Source organism: Cervus elaphus, chromosome 31 (assembly GCF_910594005.1).
Source record: "Cervus elaphus chromosome 31, mCerEla1.1, whole genome shotgun sequence".
In the NCBI taxonomy this organism is placed as follows: Eukaryota; Metazoa; Chordata; class Mammalia; order Artiodactyla; family Cervidae; genus Cervus; species Cervus elaphus.
In genome coordinates this window covers 4121349-4141855 of record NC_057845.1, presented here as the reverse complement: position 1 = coordinate 4141855, position 20507 = coordinate 4121349, and the positions used below count along the sequence as shown (strand labels likewise).

General features: G+C 39.6%; 1 protein-coding gene and 2 long non-coding RNA genes across 7 annotated transcripts in view; 2 read left to right on the top strand and 1 right to left on the bottom strand.

The window, feature by feature from the left end:
• Positions 1-21: 21 nt before the first annotated feature.
• On the top strand, positions 22-6192 carry LOC122687366. The gene is made up of 3 exons (XR_006339128.1): positions 22-152; positions 3457-3565; positions 4505-6192. It is a non-coding gene; the product is annotated as an uncharacterized LOC122687366 (long non-coding RNA).
• The window catches only part of CRYZL1 (crystallin zeta like 1), a 33759-nt gene continuing 13340 nt past the window's right edge, over positions 89-20507 (bottom strand). For 2 of the 5 annotated variants that reach the window (XM_043892828.1, XM_043892826.1), the window contains exons 5-13: positions 19533-19577; positions 17535-17603; positions 10292-10425; positions 9073-9184; positions 6723-6821; positions 4499-4620; positions 3426-3531; positions 1186-1231; positions 89-648 (exon numbers count right to left, since the gene is read on the bottom strand). In XM_043892828.1, coding sequence (XP_043748763.1) covers positions 549-648; positions 1186-1231; positions 3426-3531; positions 4499-4620; positions 6723-6821; positions 9073-9184; positions 10292-10425; positions 17535-17603; positions 19533-19577 — 833 coding nt within the window. In that variant the 3' untranslated portion in view covers positions 89-548. Of the gene's footprint in view, positions 668-1185; positions 1236-3425; positions 3532-4498; positions 4621-6722; positions 6822-9072; positions 9185-10291; positions 10426-17534; positions 17604-19532; positions 19578-20507 lie in introns of all 5 variants that reach the window. The other 3 variants (XM_043892829.1, XM_043892827.1, XM_043892830.1) reach the window with 3 other exon arrangements.
• On the top strand, positions 15636-17939 carry LOC122687367. The gene is made up of 3 exons (XR_006339129.1): positions 15636-16122; positions 16403-16485; positions 17838-17939. It is a non-coding gene; the product is annotated as an uncharacterized LOC122687367 (long non-coding RNA).

Here is a 20507-nt window from a genome sequence, read left to right as displayed (position 1 = left end):
TACCGTGATGCTCTGGTTCCATCCTGAGGAAACCCTGGAGTGAATGAATATTTGAAGAAAAAAAAAATTTAGCTTTCTCTTGACTAGATCCTTTCATACTTGGACATATATTCTAAGTATTAAATTACGACAGCAAAGGATGTTTAAAGAAGGTAAGTATTGAGAAAGGAGATGATTAGAAAAGTAATAATGGTATTTTGACAAAGCAAGACTCCCAACAGCCTTGTCGACATAGTGTGGATTCCGATGACAGTTTTTCTTTATGTAGAGAATTTATAAGAGGCAAATATATAGGGACAATAATTTAAAAGGCTTTCAGAATATTCCCCTTAGATGTTAAATTTTACAACTGTCTCGACCTGTACGATAATTTTTTTCAGATGCTTTTCAAATACTTCAAATAAATGAGCATCTTGTTTCAGCAGGAAAATATGCTTAAAAACACAAAACTTGCTTTCAGGTTCCTTGACTTTTATGAACAATTTCCAAGGAAGCTCTGGCTTCAAATACTGGAACTGGTTCATCCACCTGAGGTCTGAGAGAGAACGTTAAAACTGAACAACTTGCTTCTTTCTTCCTTGATTTTTCTGAACAACTTCCATGGTGACTTTTGCCTCGTATAGTGGAATGGGTTCATCCAACTGAGGTCTGAGAAAGAATGAAATTATTAGAAATGTCTAGTTAAGGATGAGGAGAGTACACAGCAGGGTAGTTGACAATTGCTGTAGTTCAACTCTGTTACTTTAAATAAAATTTGTCCATTAATATTTTCACTATTAAAAGTGGTTAGATTTTGAAAGGGGAAAATACCCATTCTCTCCATTCCCTTTTTAAATTCCTCTTTTTTGATAAAACAGATTCAGCTGAAAAAAAATTGTACTTTTCTCTCCTGTCTACCTGTGGGTTATTTCAAATTGCTTTGGGAGGGGTGATGTGGATAAGCGAAGGGGCTGATACAGTATGGAATGGAGTAAAGAAAACTCATGAACCACTTCCATCTTAGGGAATACTGGTGTATCACAGGATACACTTTAGAAATATTAAATGGCAGCTGTTTATCTAAACAAAATGTAACATGGTGGCAACAAGTGTACTGAGAAAACTGAAACAAAAATGGGAATGCCCATTTTATCTCTTGGAGAATAGAAAAATAAACAAAAACAATGATTTGGTCGTTCAGCATACCTAAAAACACCAGTTGATAACTTCTCCATCACGTCTTTTAAAATACGTAGCTGGAAAAGACTGTTAAGGTGACAATGTGAAGAAGTAAATAAAACTATCTGATAAGTAGAGGATGCTAGGCAGGTCACCTATTTTTGTAACAGAAATTCTGTAAGCTATCCAAGTCTACCTCTAAACCAGGAAAATGGGGGAAGTGATTTGAGAGAGATACTGACATAACAGAGCATAAAACTTCAAAGGACAAGTGATGCAAGAAGCCTGTTTCTCCTTAAGTAACGACTAGTGTTATCCCAAGTGGACAGTATTATTAACAGAATGGGTCAGGGTTTCATCTTAGCGCTACATATGGTATTTTTAATTAAAAACTTTAGCACTGACATTTCTTACTTTAGGAGCACATTTATTAAGCTAGCTGATATATGTATGCAAGAAAGTTAATAATCTCTGTGTCTAGTATGTGCAAATAAGAAACAGTATAAAATTTAAAACTCTAGTCATTTAATTGAAATATTAGAGCTGAGAGTATATAACTGCTAGTACAGGGGAATTATTTATGGTGTATAATCACACAATTGGAAGGCTATATAAATCATAAGCATCAGCTGGCTCATGTGTGATGCAGTTGAGGGGGGTCTGCACAAGTAAGGACTAAAGTTTGATTCAGGACTTTAGGAAATGTAAGAGAAAATACAAACATAAGCTACTTTAAAGATATTTTTTAAAGGACCTAAAGAATACTGATTCACTCTTTGTTACTGCAAATTCGCTTTCTTCTGTTAATGAAATTGACAATGGTGTGTGTGTGTGTGTGTGTGTGTATAAATATGTATTTCTGATTTTTGAAAATTTAACATTTCTTATAAACATGTCATATTTCAACTTGGTCCATGAGTTTGTCAGATAGGTTAAAATCTTATGGTGTGGGGGAAAGGAGAGCAGTTGAGAGAATTAAGTAATGCAGGCAGAGTAGCCAGCCTGCCTTCTGACATGTAAGATTCAAAACATGCTAACTTGTGTTACTTTTTAATACAGTGTGTCTATAATTAACATCCCATGGTATTCTTGAGAATTGCAGTGTTATTGGACATTTCATTATTTAAAGCTGAAATTTAAATAATTCTTTTTAGAGAGTTAAAAATTAAGTGTATTTTCCAAATTTAATAGGAAAATATTTAATCAAAAACACACATTCACTACATTAAAGGGTTGTTCTGGTTTTGAAATGAACTCTTTAAAACTCAAAATATGCAATATACTGATTAAATACTACTATATGAAGGCTCTGAAATAAGCTTGCCATAGATTTTAGAGGAGGCTGGCCTTGTATATAGCACGCATGTATAACAACGTGCATTTGTTTTTTTTTTTTTTTCGCCCACCCCCGCCCCCAACCACGTCTCCAACAACGTGCATTTGATAAAAATAATGATATTCAGTGAGACATGCAAGTCTCTTCATGCATAATTATACTCTATTCAGTAATGAGAACATATTAATATTTATCCAATATATTAATATTAAAAATTTTACCAAGTACAGCTGCCTTTAAGACAGGCATCTCAGAAACAAAATGTTTATTCTTAAATTGACCCTGCTCTAAATAGGTTTGGACCTTTCTTTCAGAACTGCTTTCAGAATCTCAAGAAAACCTGATTACTTTTACTAAAATGGAATGATTCGATTTTACACTCGATTTGTTACTGAATCACTTCCATTAAAAATAATCCATCTTTCTTTGATAAAGATTTCCTAGCACTGATATTCTTAAAAACAGCCCCCCCTCAACTCTTTAATTTAGATGAATATTCTGAAATGTTTTGCACAGTGGTGCCGCCACAGGAGTACAGATGTAGTCTTTTAAGGTGATCTCTGATTTTCTTGAGGCCAGATTAAAATGAAGTAAATTTTTCCATGTCTCCTATAGTTTGATTTCTTATTCAGAAATGAATGAGACAGCTTGGGTGTGATTCCTGTCCTGGCACTTGCCAGCTGCATCCCTGGGCGTGTATTAACCTTTCTATCCTTCTGTTTCTTGTGACAGAGGGATAATAATAGTACTTAAATTTCACAGGGTTGTTTTCATATTTAATTAAGTACCTATAACACACTTAGAACTTTGGCATGTTCAATGAAAGTTAGCTGCTATTATTATTAACTATTACCATTATTAAAGAATTTAATGATGAGAATACAAGGTACATTTCAAGCCAGAAATTCAAATCAGTAGAAAAAAAGGATATAAAGATACTTTCCCTGTTGTACATTTGACAGATTCCAAACTTCATCATTAAGGAAAGCCACTGCTGCTCCCTTGAGGAAAAGGCAATGACTATCTGGAGGATCCAGCTTGGATAAAATGCACAAAGAATGCTCAGTTACTGTGAGTTTCATAGCAGGAGAATGATTGGTATCTTAGGTCAGAAAAATTTTTACACAAAGTAATACCCAAATCGCAAGTAATCAGCACACAGACTTTAGTAACAGTATGTACACTGTAATGTTTTCTTTTCTATGTTTTCTTTTCTAATTCACTGTCCAAAATTATGAAACAGCAAGGTCAAAATGCAAGGCCAATCCAGAGGTGATATAGTGGTATGGGGGGGGTGTGTGTGTGTGATTTCTAGCTGCTACTCCCCAGTGTGTGTGTGTCTGTGTGTGTCTCTGTGTGTGTGTGTTTTCTAGCTGCTACTCCCCAGTGTGTGTGTGTGTGTGTGTGTGATTTCTAGCTGCTACTCACCAATGTGTGTGTGTGTTTGTGTGTGTGTGTGAGATTTCTAGCTGCTACTCACCAGTCGTTTTCATGAGGAAGTTAGAAAATCATCGAAGACTGGAACATGAGAATTCTGGTATGTGAATATCACCATAATAAAAATCCTTGAATTTTGCTGAGAAATATAACTTTGGAAGACTACACACACACACACACACACACACAGAGTAAATTCTAATTTGAATAATTAAGAAATTGTCATTTTATATAGAAATATTTTGCTAAGTATATGTCAACATGAATGTTTGTTACTAAGGAAAAAAAATCTTATTTGAAATACTATTAAAAAATTTAGAAGTCATTATTTCCAAACCACTAAATAAAAGTTAAATGAACTCCTCTGCTATATTTCAACTATATTTCAACATCTTGGCCAACAGCTAAAGTTAAAAAAAATAAATAAAAGCTATATTTCTTTAAAAATAGGAAATAATTAAAAATTTATACAAATTTAGCCATACCATGCTAAAAGACTTAGGCATTAGTCTTTGTTAATTATATCCTATTGGTGGAATAGTAATACTTTATTGTTTCTGTTAATACCTGCAGGTTTTCTTCTGTTGTTACCCAATGGCCTCCAACACCAAGAAGGGTGATGATATCATGTTTATGTGGTAGTAGTTGTAATTTTTCAGCTGGTTCGTCATCTTTACTATATAACCTCACTTACAGAGGAATTGTTTAAAAAGAAAGAGAGGGAGAGAACATATATTTTATAGTAATCTGATAAAAATTTATTCTTCAAACTAGTTCTCTTTACTTTTAATGTAACAAGGAAGCATTTTTCTTAGAACAAGGTAACATATGTATTCAGACACCTTAAAATACACTTTTGCATTAAAACTGTTCATAAAATTTACTTTAGATTTAATTATAAATGAGATAACTAAAGATAAAATGACCCTTTTAATTTGGAAATCAGACAAGATAACAACACACACAGCTAAGTCTGACTGTTTTAATCATACCATTGATAGCTTAATACTTCGGGAAAAGTTGACTTCTGAGTAAGGAATTCATAGATTCAAGAATGTCCTGCTTTGACATAATTATTGAAATGTCCATTTGAAAAGTTAATGAACTATACATTCACTTCCACTGAAAGATTTTTCTGAGTTAATTTCAAATCTTGAAAATACTGGCTAAAAGAAACAGCTATGGCCATAGCACCATTTGTTATGATCTTAGAAGATAAATTCTAACAAAACATGAATAGAATCCCTTGGCAGGCTTGTGAATCCTATTCTTAAAGTGCAGTGGCACTACCTAAGTGTGTAGAGATTAGGTGTTAAATAGCTATTGGTTAAGCTACAAAAGTTCAAGGAAGGTAAAATGCAAAAAAAATCTGTGCATTTTCCAAAAAGGGACTGCAGAAGCTCACCATCCCTCAGAGGGCAGCCATACATAGCAGAAACAAGTGACTGGCTGAGACCTGAACGAATCCAAGAACCTCTGAACCCGTGAAGAATTCACCTGCCAATGCAGGAGACGCAGGTTCAATCCCTGGGTCAGGAAGAGCCCTCTGGGAGATAGCAGTGCACTCCAGTATTTTTGCCTGGAAGATACCATGGACAGAGGAGCGTGGCGGGCTGCTGCTCACCAGGAGTTGGACGTGACTGAGTGAGTGAGCACAGCCAGCACAAGTACAACCAGGGAGGCCCCGGACCTCTTGTAGATCCTTAAACCCCCGTGCCTGGGCCTCACAGGGCGTCCCAGGCGGCACCATCGGTAGAGAAGTGAAAGTGAACATCGCGCAGTCTCTCTGAGGCCCCATGGAATTCTCCAGGCCAGCATGCTGGAGTGGGTAACCGTTCCCCTCTCCAGAGGATCTTCCCAACCCAGGGACTGAACCCAAATCTCCCGCATTGCAGGTGGATTCTTCACCGACTGAACCACCAGGGAAGCCCCCAGGGGTAAAGAACTGGCCTGCTAATGCAGGAGACGTGAGACAAGGGTTCAGTCCCCGAGTTGGGAAGATCCCCTGGAGGAGGGCATAGGAAATCACTCCAGTATTCCTGCCTGGACAGAGGAGGTTGGTGGGCCATAGCCCATAGGGTTGCAGAGTCGGACATAACTGAAGCCACTAAGCAAGCATGCATACCTTTTTAAAAGGTAAGCATGTTCTCTCTTCCGGCAGTGCTTAAAATGGGAATAAAATGAAGCTCCAATTCAAAACATTAAGTTAAAAAAAAAAAAAACTCTCCAGAGAAGGCAATGGCACCCCACTCCAGTACTCTTCCCTGGAAAATCCCATGGACGGAGGAGCCTGGTAGGCTGCAGTCCATGGGGTCGCAAAGAGTTGGACATGACTGAGTGACTTCACTTTCACTTTTCACTTTTCTGCATTCATTGGAGAAGGAAATGGCAACCCACTCCAGTGTTCTTGCCTGGAGAACCCCAGGGATGGGGTCGCACAGAATTGGACACGACTGAAGTGACTTAGCAGTAGCAGTGTGTATGCTTTGGAGAAACTCAGGAAACGGAGTCAGTGACTGAAATGGCCCAAGATATCACCTTAGATAGCCATCTTCATCTAAAAACAAAACAGGGGCTTCCTGGTGGTCCAGTGGCTAAGACTGGACACTCCCAAAGAAGGAGGCCCTGGTTCAATCCCTGATCCGAAAACTAGATCTCCCAGGAAAAAAAAAAACTCTCAACCTCAACCTAATAAATATATAAGAAATTACTTCCTGGTTATATTTTTTCCCAGAAATTTACCTATCACAATAAAAAAATGACAGAGATCACTGATTTAGTGAATACCCACCTCCAGCATCTAGGACAATGTCCACTCCGAGGCCACCCGTTTCTTCTAAACAGCTGTCAGTCACATGGGCTTTCCCGTTAGACACATCGATCACTCGAGCTGCGAAGGACAGAAAGTCAGGCGACTGTGCTGTTCTCTATGTGATCAGCACAGCTCCCAGAAGGAGAGAAGGAAAAGCAACTCAATTTCTCGTCTCTGAAATGAATTAAATGGTTGAAGCAGTTATTAAATTTGAGTTATCCTGTTTTTCATCTAACCCAGTGTTGGTAAGAATCAATTTAAATGAAGAAACTGGTACAGTCAATAAATTAAAATATGAGCATTCTATAGATAACATATTCCAAGGTTGATCTGTTGACACAGAGGACTGTTCTTTATAAAGCTAAAGGGTGTTTTGCCAGAACTGAGACTCTCTAAACTGCAAATGTACCTATGTATTCAGATGTGAACTGAAAGATTAAACAATTTCTTAATTATGTTCAGATTTAATAGAGGTCAGAGCTCAAAAGTACAAAGATCTATTCTGGATTTGGTACTTGTCTATTAGAGGCAGTTTTATCTTTTCTCAGTCACAGAAATCCCAACCCGTACCAGCATTCCCTGACTTGCCCTCCAAAACAAAAACAAAGAATTCTGAGGGTGAAAAAAACAAAACAAAACAGGATTATTCTAAGCAGAGTTAGTGAAAATAAAACTAACTTTAACTGGTTGTTTTAAAGTACTATATTAAGAGAACAAGCCAATGAGAAATGAAAGATCTCAGAATTTGGGGACTTCCCTGATAGTCCAGTGACTAGACTATTGCTCCCGAAGCAGGGAGACCAGGTTCAATCCCTGGTCAGGGATCTACTTAGATCCCACATGCTACAACTAAGAGCTGATGCAACCAAATATAATAAATATTTTTTAAAAAAAATCTCAGAATTTGAATTGGAAAATGAAGACACCTCTCTCTGTTTCATTTTTGAATACCTTCTCATTACAGAGAATTCTGTTCAGAGCTGCTCAGATTCGAGGTGTAGTCTAGTACTGACTGAAGTCTTGAGGGTGGGGTGGGGAGACAGGAGGGAAGGGCAGGGTTAACCAAGAGGAAACTGCTCCATGCCCACAGTACTATATATGCTCCTCCCCTCCATTTTCAATCTCTTTTTTTCTTATCTCCCTCCTTTCTTAATCCCTGTTTCAACCTTCTTTCCATTTCTTGGTTATCTGCCAAAAGCATAACATAACCATGGAAATAACCCAGGCTTTACTGTTAGACAGGCCTGGGTTCAAATTCCATTTCAGGTCTAGTGGTACACACCCTGGCACATCCTTGGACAAGCTAAATTCTGAGATGCTGTTTCCCGGCTACTTGACACAGGGTTGTTGAGGATTTAAGGAACTATCATTTATATTAACACTCAGTGAATCTTACTTTCCTTCCTGCGGGCCCTTCACTTACACACTGCTCTTTATCTGTTAATCTCCAACGTTAATTCTGTTAACTCCAGTCTACTAAATTCCATTCCCATCTCTCCATTTTATTTTGTCAATTTCTACTTTCTCTTTCCCATGTTCACTGCTTTTGGGATAGGTTCAGTCCTTTCAAGAGCTCCCCAGCTGACGCCATATCCTGTTTATCCTAAACTATATGTGACCTGGGTTTCTGTTGAACTGGCTCATCTCCCATCCCAGCGCATCACAGGAATCAGGCAACTTTAGGGACATTTGTTGTTCAGTTGCTAAATTGTATCCAACTCTTTGCAACCCCAGGAACTGCAACATGCCAGGCTTCCCTGTCCTTTACCATCTCCCAGAGTTTCCTCAAGCTATGTCCATTGAGTTGGTGATGCCATCCAACCATCTCATTCTCTGTGGACCCCTTTAGGTACATGTCACTGGGTAAAAGAGTTTGAGAAACAAAAAGTGATAGAAAAATATAATGACTTATTGACTAAAAAAACCAAAGAGGTATCAGGTGTTTCTGAACTGTGTCAAAGTTCACCTAATTCAAACTTGACTAAGTTGATAACAATGGGGCAAAGAAGAAAAAACTCTGAAAAATAATTGGGACTTCCCTAGGGGTCTAGTGCTCACACAGCAGAGGGGCATGGGTCTTCTCCCTGGTTGGGGAACTAAGATCCCACATGCCACACTGTCTGGCCAAAAGAAAACAACAACAGAAAAGCCCAAATAATTACAATGTAAACTTAAGTAACCTTGGACTTAGCACAGGAACTAAGTCCATTTTAAAAAATGACATGTATTTGGCATTTTGCAGTTTGTTTTACAAGTGGAGTTTTCAAGGTGATATGATATCTCTTCAAAATTTTATGTATTAAAGTCTGTGTTGAGTACTATTACTCACCTATAGGAGGCCTAAATCTTTCAAGAATCTGCTTGTCTTCAAGGCTGCATGCTGTTGAAATCACTTTGGCTCCTCTATGGTGTGCTAACTGAATAGCTATTGTACCAAGTGCCTGTGTGGGAGAAATACACAATGGGGTTACAGATAGAGGGCAGAGGCTGTGTCTAATTCATCTTCTAGGTTGTTTTTAATAAAGAGTAACAGTTTAGTGCTACTTCAGTATATTTTAAAATCTTGTCTGATACAAAGAAAAAAATATGGACAAGCTTATTAGAAAGGGAAACATTTGATAGACTCTGCCTCAAGGAAAAGCTGTGTGCGCTATAGGCTCCCAGCCAGTCTGACTGTAGCACATAACCTCAAGGACAGAGGCAGGCTGAATTCAGAACACGGCCTTGGAAAGAGAAAAATGGGCCATTAAGGGCCTTGTCAGCATAATATACTAAGCTAATTATATGGTACATATACCAGTCCAGCAACCTCTCTTCAAAAATCAAAGCACTTCAAAAGTTCCATCCATTTGCTGACCTGTGGGTAAGTTCAGGAAAATAACTACTATCTTGATGTTGGACACAGGCCTGAAGCCAATGAAGACTGCCTTCTTTTTCAAAGAAAAATCATTTTCATCAACAGTCAGATATAAAATCTGTAGCATTTTTAGATTTTTATGTAATCTATTATTAGTGTCTTTATATTTTGATGTTTATCATGTATAAACATCACTACATATATGTAACATGTTTAAATTAGTACAGTTTTGATCTTGTGTGATATATCTATAAATGAGACACCTTAATCACATAAGTGTAAGTATGAGGGATATGATACAAAATAGGCAGGGAGACCTGGGGTCTAGCTTCAAAGATTAGGAGCTATTTCAAGTTTTGTGTAACAGGCATGAATAAAAATGGCTTGTCTGCTTTTTTAAAGTACTAGCAGATTCAAAGCAGTAAGAAACTATAACACTTATCGTCTGTTGATAAAAGCTGCTTATTTTAGAAAATGGGAGTTTGGTATAGGAAATCAGTGAATAAGTTAACTGGCAATACATTGTATTAGTAAGTGGATGGCCCATTTCTCAATTTCCTAAGTTTATCCTACTTTGGTCTGTTTAAAAAAACATTTATTTATTTTAATTGGAGGCTAATTTCTTTACAGTATTGTAGTGGGTTTTGCCATACATTGACATGATGGTTTGTTTAACAAAACTAGCACCTACACTTGCTCCGTCCATTATCAGCACGGATTTTCCAGGCGAGAGATAAGAAAGATAATGCAGGGCTGTATAGGCTCTTAATCCATCCCGGATGGTTCCAGCAGCTTCTGTCCACGTGACTTTTTCTGGTTTGTGAACTATCACAAAGAACAAGAGGAAACAATCTGTTAGCAAGGCCCATTAGACCTGCCGCCTGGATCTCTTTGCTTCTATCTCTGCTGCCACCACAGCCCTGGTCCAGGCCTCTGCTCCCAGTATCTTTCACCTCCACCACGCTTTACCTCCTGCCATTTGTGCCCACGCACACTCCACTGTGAATGCAGGAGTCAGTGTGTGCAGTTTTTAAAATGTTTTATGGTTGAAGTAAAACATGCAGAACACAACATGAAACAAAGTATAGCTGGATGAATAAATATAAAGCAAGTACACGAGTAACTACCATCCAGGTTGAAAAAGAAAACAAGCCCTCATGTTGACAGCCTCACCTCTCCCACCAAAGGCATTTTTAAAAAACTGAGATATAATTGACATCAGAGGTCACAACCATACTAGTTTAATGATAAAGTTGTTGTTCAATTGCCAAGTTGTGTCTGCCTCTTTGCAACCCCATGGACTGTAGCATGCCAGGCTTCCCTGTCTGTCACCAACTCCCAGAGCTTACGCAGACTCATGTCTTTCGAGTCAGTGATGCCATACAACCATCTCATCCTCTGTTGCCCCCTTCTCCTCCTGCCCTCAATCCTTTCCAGCATCAGACAGGGTCTTTTCCAATGAATTGGCTCTTTGCTTCAAGTGGTCCAAGTATAGGAGCTTCAGCTTCAGCATCAGTCCTTCCAATGCATATTCAGGGTTATTTCCTTTAGGATTGGCTGGTTCGATCTCCTTGTAGTCCAACACCACAGTTCAAAAGCATTAATTCTTTATTGATCAATTGATCAAAAGCATCAATTTGGCATATACATTCCTAAACAACATAATTTTGTTTTGCCTGTTTCTGAACTTTATCTAAATGGAACTGTACTATACACATTTTTTTCTGTCTTCTTTTTTTGCTTATCATTTTTTAAGACACATCCTTTTTTGGTACTGTGGCTCTGCATGCTAAGTTGCTTCAGTTGTGTCCAACTCTTTGGGACCCTATGGACTGTAGCCAGCCAGGCGCCTCTGTTCACAGCATTTTCCAGGCAAGAATACTGGAGTGGGTTGCCATTTCTTTCTTCAGGGGATCTTCCTGACCCAGGGATAGAAGCTGTGTTTCCTGCACTGCAGGCAAATTCTGTACCACTGAGCTGGGGAAGCCTCACTAGGCTATAGTGCTTTTCATTTTTGATGTCTTATGGCAACATCTAATTTAATAGAATGGATGGGTTATCCACTCGAGTCAAGGAACATTTCTATTTTCCCCCATTTTTTGGTAGTTAGGTATTCTTAACTTTTCAGGAGTTAAGCATTCTTTTTTTTTTTCCATTTATTTTTATTAGTTGGAGGCTAATTAATTACTTTACAATATTGTAGTGGTTTTTGCCATACATTGACATGAATCAGCCATGGATTTACATGTGTTCCCCATCCCGATCCCCCCTCCCGCCTCCCTCTTCATCCCATCCCTCTGGGTCTTCCTAGTGCACCAGCCCTGAGCACTAGTCTCATGCATCCAACCTGGGCTGGTGATCTGTTTCACCCTTGATAGTATACTTGTTTCAATGCTATTCTGAGTTAAGCATTCTTAACTAAGAATGCTCATGTATAAAAGTACGCTTGTGCTGGTACACAGGTGTTCTATGGGGTATTTACTGAGGAATGGAATTCTGCCTTCGACGTCACTGAACACTTCCACAGTAGCTTATGAATTGACTCTCACAAAGCTGCTGCTTTGAACATCCTTGTCAACCCTGGTATTACACATTTTTGCCCATTGTACGGGTGTGTCATGGTTTCTTACTGTGATTTTAATTTGCTTTCCCCCACCTACTAATGAAGTTGAGCACCTTTCCATGTTTGTGGGCCATACAGAATTCCTTTTTAAAAAAATATTTATTTCTTTATTATTTATCCTTGGTTGTGCTGGGTCTTTGGTGCTGCACAGGCTTTTCTCCAGTTGTGGCCAGTGGGCTCCTCACTGCGGTGGCCTCTCCTGTGGCTGAGCTCTAGGGCACTTGGGCTTCAGTAGTTGCAGCACATGGGCTCAATAGTTGGTTCCTGGGCCCGAGAACACAAGCTCAACAGTTTTGCTCCTGGGCTTAGCTGCTCCTTGGCATGTGAGATCTTCTTGGACCAAGGATCGAACCTGCGTCCCCGGAACTGGCAGTGAGTTCTTTACCACTGAGCCACCGAGGAAGCCCTAGAACTCCTTTTGTGAAGTGACTGTTCAGGTGTTTTACCAGTTTTTCTACTGTTGTTGTCTTTTTCCTTATTTATTTGCAGGAATTCATAGTATATTTTAGATAAGTCATTTGCTTGCTCATGTGTTATAAATATTATTTTCAATTTTATGGCATCTCTTCTCAATCTCTTTAGTGGTGTCTTTGAAATGCAGCAGTGTCAGAATGATCTTTTAAAAACGTAAATAACATCCTCACACTTCTTTGCTTAAAATTCATCAATGGTTTTCTACTGCACTTGAAACAAAACGTACACTGCTAATATAGTTTAAGTTATATTAGCTCTATATTTTCTGACCACTAAGCTGTTCCTTAATATGTTTAATTATTTAATATTTTGTTTCTATGAATGTGTATACTGAATGTGATTTTTTCACAGTATAGGTAATCCTTTCTAATTTTACCTGAAATCAAGTGTATAACACTTTCAATAGTCTTTACCGTAAGTATTTTTCCTCTTAAGGCAAGAGTCAGATGGGTTGGACAGTGAGAATTAAATTGGCTAACCAGTGCCATCTAGTGGGGACGTAAAGCATCCAAGCACACGATGAAAAAGTCCAGACAAGCAAGGCATTAAAACAGTAAAACATACCAAGCACCAGGGGATATCTCAGACAGTACTTTAGTCCTTACAAATTTGAGACAGCAATTTTCCCAGTTTTCCTGATTATAAAATGGCGTTCAAGGTAATAATTTGTCTGATGCCACAAGCTTGAAAGAAAGAAAGGAAGAAAGAAAGAAAGGGAAGTCGCTCAGTCATGTCCGACTCTTTGCAACCCCATGGACTACAGCCTACCAGACTCCTCCATCCATGGGATTTTCCAGGCAAGAATACTGGAGTGGGTTGCCACTGCCTTCTCCAGGAGATCTTCCTGACCCAGGGATCGAACCTGGGTCTCCCGCATTGCAGGCAGACGCTTTACCGTCTGAGCCACCAGGGAAGTCCGAGTTTGAAAGTCTGACTCTAAAGCCCATCTACTCTAACAGTGCGTGTTCAGTCTATGCACAACTTACTTATATTTTTGAGATTATCTTCCATCATAAGAATTGGTACTACTTATACTTTCATCAGGAGAAGGCAGTGGCACCCCACTCTGGTACTTTTGCCTGGAGAATCCCATGGACGGGGGAGCCTGGTCGGCTGCAGTCCACGGGGCTGCACAGAGTAGGACACGACTGAGCAACTTGGCAGCAGCAGCAGCAGACGTTCATGAAGAAATAAAAAATTCAGTGCTGAGAAAATGTCAGGGCAAGGATACAGATGCAGACATAGAGAATAGACTTGTGGACACAGAGGGGGAAGGAAAGGGTGGGACAGATTTACAGAGCAGCACTGAAACACACTGTCCTGTATGTAAAACAGATAACCGAAGGGAGGGTGCTGTGTAACACAGGGGGCTCGGCCCAGCGCTCTGGGACAGCCTGGACGGGAGGGCTGGGGGGCTCAGAGGGACGGGACGTACGTACTCCTCTGGCTGGGTCTCAGGTGTACAGAGACCAACACAACACTGGGAAGCGATTATCCTCCAACTAAAAATAAATTTAAAAAGTTTTATCACATAAAAATAATGCTAACTAATAAAACTATTTAAAATTGCAGAGGCTTTAAAATTACATGGTTAGACGTGGTTTAATGTTGAGATCCTTGCTTTTGTGTTAGGTGGTCCACAAGTACTTATCATGTTATAAAAACTAAGATAATTAATAAAAGAGAGCCATATATGGATCAATAATAACAGTATTACAATTCTTTGTAATTATCATTTCAATTCTTTCTACCGCAAGTCCAAGGGAATAATGCTGAAAATGTGTGCCATTTTTTTAAATTTAATTTTTATTTTATATTGGAGTATATTTGACTCAAACATTGTGCTAGTTTCAGGTGTGCAGTAAAGAATTCAACTATAAATATACACATACCCATTCTTGTTCAGATTCTTCTCCCAGGTAAGTCACCAGAGAATACTGAATAAAGTTCCCTTTACTATACAGTAGGTCTCTCTTGATCATCTATTTTATATGTAGTAGTGTGCATATGTGATGGACTTCCCTCATAGCTCAGTTGGTAAAAGAATTGGCCTGCAATGCAGGAGACCCAGGTTTGATTCCTGGGTCAGGAAGATCCCCTGGAGAAGGAAATGGCAACCCACTCCAGTATTCTTGCCTGGAGAATCCCATGGACAGAGGAGCCTGGCGGGCTAGTCTGTGGGGTCACAAGAGTCAGACATGACGTAGCGACTAAACCACCACCACCAGTGTGCATACTCCTAATGTATTTCACCCCCCTACCTTTCTTTCCCATTTGGTAACCATAAGTTTTTTTCTAAGTCTGTGAGTCTGTTTTTCCAGATTCCACATATAGGTGATATAATATTTGTCTTCCTTTGTGTGACTTACTTCACTTAGTATGATAATCTTTAGGTCTGTCTATGTAGCTACAAATGGCATTATTTCATGCTTTTTTTATGGCTGGGTAATATTCCATCATATATATGTACCATACCTTCTTTATCCATTACTCTGTTGATGGACATGTAGGTTACTTCCATGTCCTGGCTATTGTAAATAGTGCTGCAAAGTACATTGGGTGCATGCATCTTTTTGAATTATGGTTTTCACTGGATATATGCCCAGGAGTGGGATTGCTGGATCATAGAGTAGTTCTATTTTTAGTTTTTCAGGGAGCCCCCATATTGTTCTCCATAGTGGTTTTACTAACTTATATTCCCACCAACAATGTAGGAGGGTTCCCTTTTCTCTACACTGTTACCAGCATTTATTGTTTGTAGACTTTTTAATGATGGCCATGCGAACTGGTGTGAGGTGATACCTCACTGTAGTTTTGATCTGCATTTCTCTAACAATTAGCAATGTTGAGCATCTTTTCATGTGCTTTTTGCTATCTGTATGTCTTCACTGGAGAAAGGTATATTTAGATCTTCTGCCCATCTTTTGATTGGGCTTTGTTTTGGTTATATTGAGCTGCATGAAATGTTTGCATAAAAAGTAAAATTTTTATGTTTGACAGAATGGCTTGAGAATTGAAAGCACAAAAGAGATGGAAGAATTTATTCAACTTTTTACCTCTATCCTCAATATTCTGCAACAAGATTAGTAAGACATCTTCAGGGAGTTGTTTGGAACCTAGTTTTTTGGTTTGGTGGAAGAACAGACTTGCTAGGAGGTATATAAATTTACTATTTTTAATAGTCCAAAATCCAAATTTAAGAGTCCAAAATTGGCCCCACATAGTCTGATTACCAGTTATATTATTCAAGAAAGAACTTAGGAAAAAATTTAATGAAATAGTTCAAGAATACGAAAGAATGTATGATGACTTATAGGTAAGTTACGAAGAAACCATGAATCCTCCTAGCATAGAAACAAGACTGGCAACACCATTGGAGGCCCGTGGCTCTGCTGTGTTCATGTCCTCTTTCCTCACCCACAAAGGTAACTTCCACATGACTTTTCCCCTACATGTTCCTTATATCCTTAAATGATATATGCCTCATTCAATTTTGTAGTTTTGAACTTTATAGAAATAAAATGGTATCACACTGTCGTATACTTCTGCAACTTGCTTTTCTCACTTAGCACGGTTTGTGAGGTTCACCCATCTTGATATATTTGACTGTTATTTATACACTTTTACTGATGAGTTAGTGAGAAATATCTTTGGTTATCCATTTTCCTGGTGTGAACATTTACACTGTTTCTCTTTATCCCACAGTGACAAACCATGTGGGTCTTGTGCATGTCTGCTGGTGCACATCAGGCCTCTCTGGGGAACGAAAGTACCAGAAGAGTTACGAGGTTTGAGCTGTTAATACATCATCACCTTTATTAGATCAGGTCAAGTTATTTTTCTAAAGCATTTCTAGTAATTTATACTCCCAGTGCTCAAAAGATTCGGCGGCTCCTCATCCTTGCCAGCACTTGGGATGGTCAAACTTGATGACTTTGTCAGGCTCAAGGATGCATAACCATGGTTTTAAAGTGCTTCCCCCGATTCTTAAGGAGATGCAGCATGTTTTGTATGTCTACATACTTTATTCACTTTAAATATTTAAGAAGTAAATTTAGTTCAGTTCAGTCGCTCAGTTGTGTCCGACTCTTTTCGACCCCATGGACTGCAGCATGCCAGGCCTCCCTGTCCTTCACCAACTCCCTATGCTTGCTCAAACTCATGTCCATCGAGTTGGTGATGCCATCCAACCATCTCATCCTCTGTCATCCCCTTCTCCTCCCACTTTCAATCTTTCCCAGCATCAGGGTCTTTTCCAATGAGTCATTTCTTTGCATCAGGTGGCCAAAGTATTGGAGTTTCAGCTTCAGCATCAGTCCTTCCAGTGAGGACTCCTCCTTCCAATGAGGACTGATGCTGAAGCTGAAACTCCAATACTTTGGCCACCTGAAAAGAAAATTTTAAAATTAGCACATGAGTTAAATTGAGTATTGGCCAAAGGATATTAGCAACAGAAACCAAGAATAAGTGTTTTGAGTCTTTCCTGACTCAGACTCTACAGGTATTGTCTAGATTTTATACATTTGAAAATTTTAATAACCAAGAAAAAGAAGTAAAAAATTCTGATTAGTGATATAATTTCAGAGCCAAGGGAGAAACTGCTTTTCAAACCTCTTACCATGAACAGTGTAAGGGAAATGTAGAGGTAGGAACACTGTTCAGTTTCAAAATAAAGTTTATAGATAAAAAATTTAAGCTAGAAGTAGTCAAATGATGACCACCCAATAGTTATTTCCTAGGTACACTCACGGCAGATGCAAAGCAATCATGTTGTTAAAAACCACACACACTTGGGAGGTAAGACTTATGAGCTCCAAAACACTGCACAACCACATACCCAAGTAATGCTCATGGACTCGAACAGCTTCACAAAGTCCAGGGTCTTCAGAATCCAGGGGCAGAATTCCTGAAAATTAAAACGAGAAACGTTAAGGGCAACTATCTAAAAGTGAACTCACTCCTAATGAGAGGCCAGTAAGCATTAGTCTAAATTTTCCTCAGTGGAATTTTGAGGAGGGTTCCAGTACTAGTAAGGAGAGATTTCAGAAATAAGGAAGCAGAGTGGGTAGTTTATTTTCTGATAGGAGCACTGTAATACCTATACTACCTCTTTCTTTTTCTTCTTCCTCTTTCACCTGAGTGATGACAGAGATGACGGCTGACATACAGAGCCAAGTCAGAGACTGGGGGGCATCTGAGCTCCTCATTAAACTGGCCCCTGACATACGGCTAACCTTCCCAGAGTTTGGTTCTATAAGAGTCCTCAGTATGCTTCCAATAAAATCCCATTTTCTCCTGAGTCAGTTGGATTTTATTTTTGGTCTCTTACAAACAGAATCTTGAATAATACAATGTCATCTGACTTCTTTTTTCTTTTTAAAATTTTATTTGTCTATGGCTGCACTGGTCTTCATTGCTATGCACTGTTCTTCACTGCTATGCGCGGGCTTCTCTAGCTGCAGTGAGTAGGGGCTACTCTTCAGTTGCGGTGCATGGCCTTTGGAGCTGCGGCTTGGGGGCTCTAGAATGAGGGGTCAGTAGTCGTGGCGGTCGGGCCCAGCTGCCCCTCGGCGTGTGGGATCTTCCCAGACCCGCAGTCATGGCGGTCGGGCCCAGCTGCCCCTCGGCGTGTGGGATCTTCCCAGAACTGCTGCCCCTCGGCGTGTGGGATCTTCCCAGACCAGCAGTCGTGGCAGTTGGGCCCCGCTGCCCCTCGGCGTGTGGGATCTTCCCAGACCAGCAGTCGTGGCAGTTGGGCCCCGCTGCCCCTCGGCGTGTGGGATCTTCCCAGACCAGGGGTCAGACTGCTGTCCCCTGCACTGCAAGGTGCACTCCTATCCACGGGACCACCAGGGAAGTCCCTTACCTGACTTCCTGGGCAGGTAATAAAGACAGAAATAACAAATTCTCAAAGAAAATACCCCCAATCAAAGGCAATTCTGTTAAAAGCTGATGACAACTTTCCTACACATTTATTCTTAACAGCTTCAAGCATGCTGTAAAGCCGTATATTTTCTTAGTTTATGTGACTGTCTCCTATGAATACTTTCTACAGAGAAATGGCAACTTCAAAAACGACTTCTTAACTACTTTATAGTTGTTTGTATGAATATCTAGGACACAGTATAAAGAAATATATTTGCAAAATGGTATTAACCATACACTAAAAAAAAAAAAGAATAAATGTCTTCAGCAAAGTTTTGGTTTTACGAGGGCAGTAAGGGAGCAGCTGCGTACAGTTTATTCGGATGTGGACAGAAGAGCATGTGCATAGCCAAATCAGTCAGTAGTCTTCATGTAGATGGATTGTGACTTTTCCTTTCTCTGGAGTCGTCAGTCTAATTATAGACCGAGTTCCTACCCGGGAAGGGCTGCACCAGGGACAGCAACTGTGGCCATCTTTCTATCCTGTGTGAGCTTAGTTGCTCAGGTGTATCCAGTTCTTTGCAACCCCATAGACTGTAGCCCGCCAGGCTCCTCTGTCCATGGGATTCTCCAGGCAAGAATACTGGAGTGGGTTTTCATGCCCTCCTCCAGGGGATCGCCCAACCTAGGGATCAAATCCAGGTCTCCTGCACTGCAGGCGAATTCTTTACCGTCTGAGCCACCAGGGAAGTCTCTTTCTATCCTATCTACAGCCAAATACTGAAAAGTTTTAAATGTTCTGCTATTGAGATCAAACTCCCAATTCTCTTCATCAATGGATACTTGAGAGTAAATTCCAAAACTTAGGTAAGTACTTGTATATGAAGCAAGGTCACATTAGCAATTGTACAGAAAAAAGAGACAACAGGAAGACAGACGACTTGAAATAAGACTATGACCTATAACTTACCCACTACTTCATCATCTGGTTGAAAGAATGATACCTTGCTTCCAACTAAAATGTGGAGAAAATTAATAATCATTATTACGAGGTTATTAAAGATAACCTAATAATTAAAATTCAAAAGCCATAGATTGATAAAAGTCACTGACTCAGAAAAAAGGTCAAGAACTTTTAGGACATTTTGACAGGCTGCAAGGGACCGTAGGACGTAACACTTCAAATGTGGACTCTCCACAAAATCTGGGCTGTGCGGTTGTTGACACCATGGAGCAGGATGTCTCTCTGTTTAGCTAAGGATGAAGGCATAAAGAAAAACAATCCACTTCACAGCTCTTACGCTGACTACACTGGCTACACTGGGCTCCCCTCCTCATGTAGCTAGTCCAGCGTGTCATGATTTTAGCTGCAGAACTGCAGACATGCAATGGGAATTCTGGTTAGAGTTACATATGCAATTACTTTGATTTGAGATTATGGAAATAAATTCAGAATGGGGCCAAGAAATTTGAGGACTATACAGAAGTGATGTTACACTTCCCCTGTGTGTGTAGAGAAAAGGCCTCTACCATCAGTCAATTCTGTAGAATATTTTTCTTCCAATAGTTACAAGAGCAAACAGGAGGAAAAAACCCAAACCTCACTGAATGTCTACTTGTGCCCAGCATTTTAGTGAGTTTTCACATTTAATCTTTACGGCACACCCATTAAGTAGGTATTATTAGACCTGTTTAACAGATGAGGGAACTGAGGTGCAGCAGAGAAGTAAGGCAGAAGTCTGCCATCTGGGAGTGGCGCCTCTGGCTGGCTCTGTCTGCAGAAGGGTCCCAATCTGCTGCGTCTCTGGATCCTGCCTGTGCCTCCATCCCCCAATATTCTTGCTTTCTGTGCTTTCTCTTTCCCTCCTGCTGCACATTCTTGTCTTCCTGAAATCACCCTGATCCTTTTTTCATGGCATCCTGCATACTCCTCTTATTAAGGATT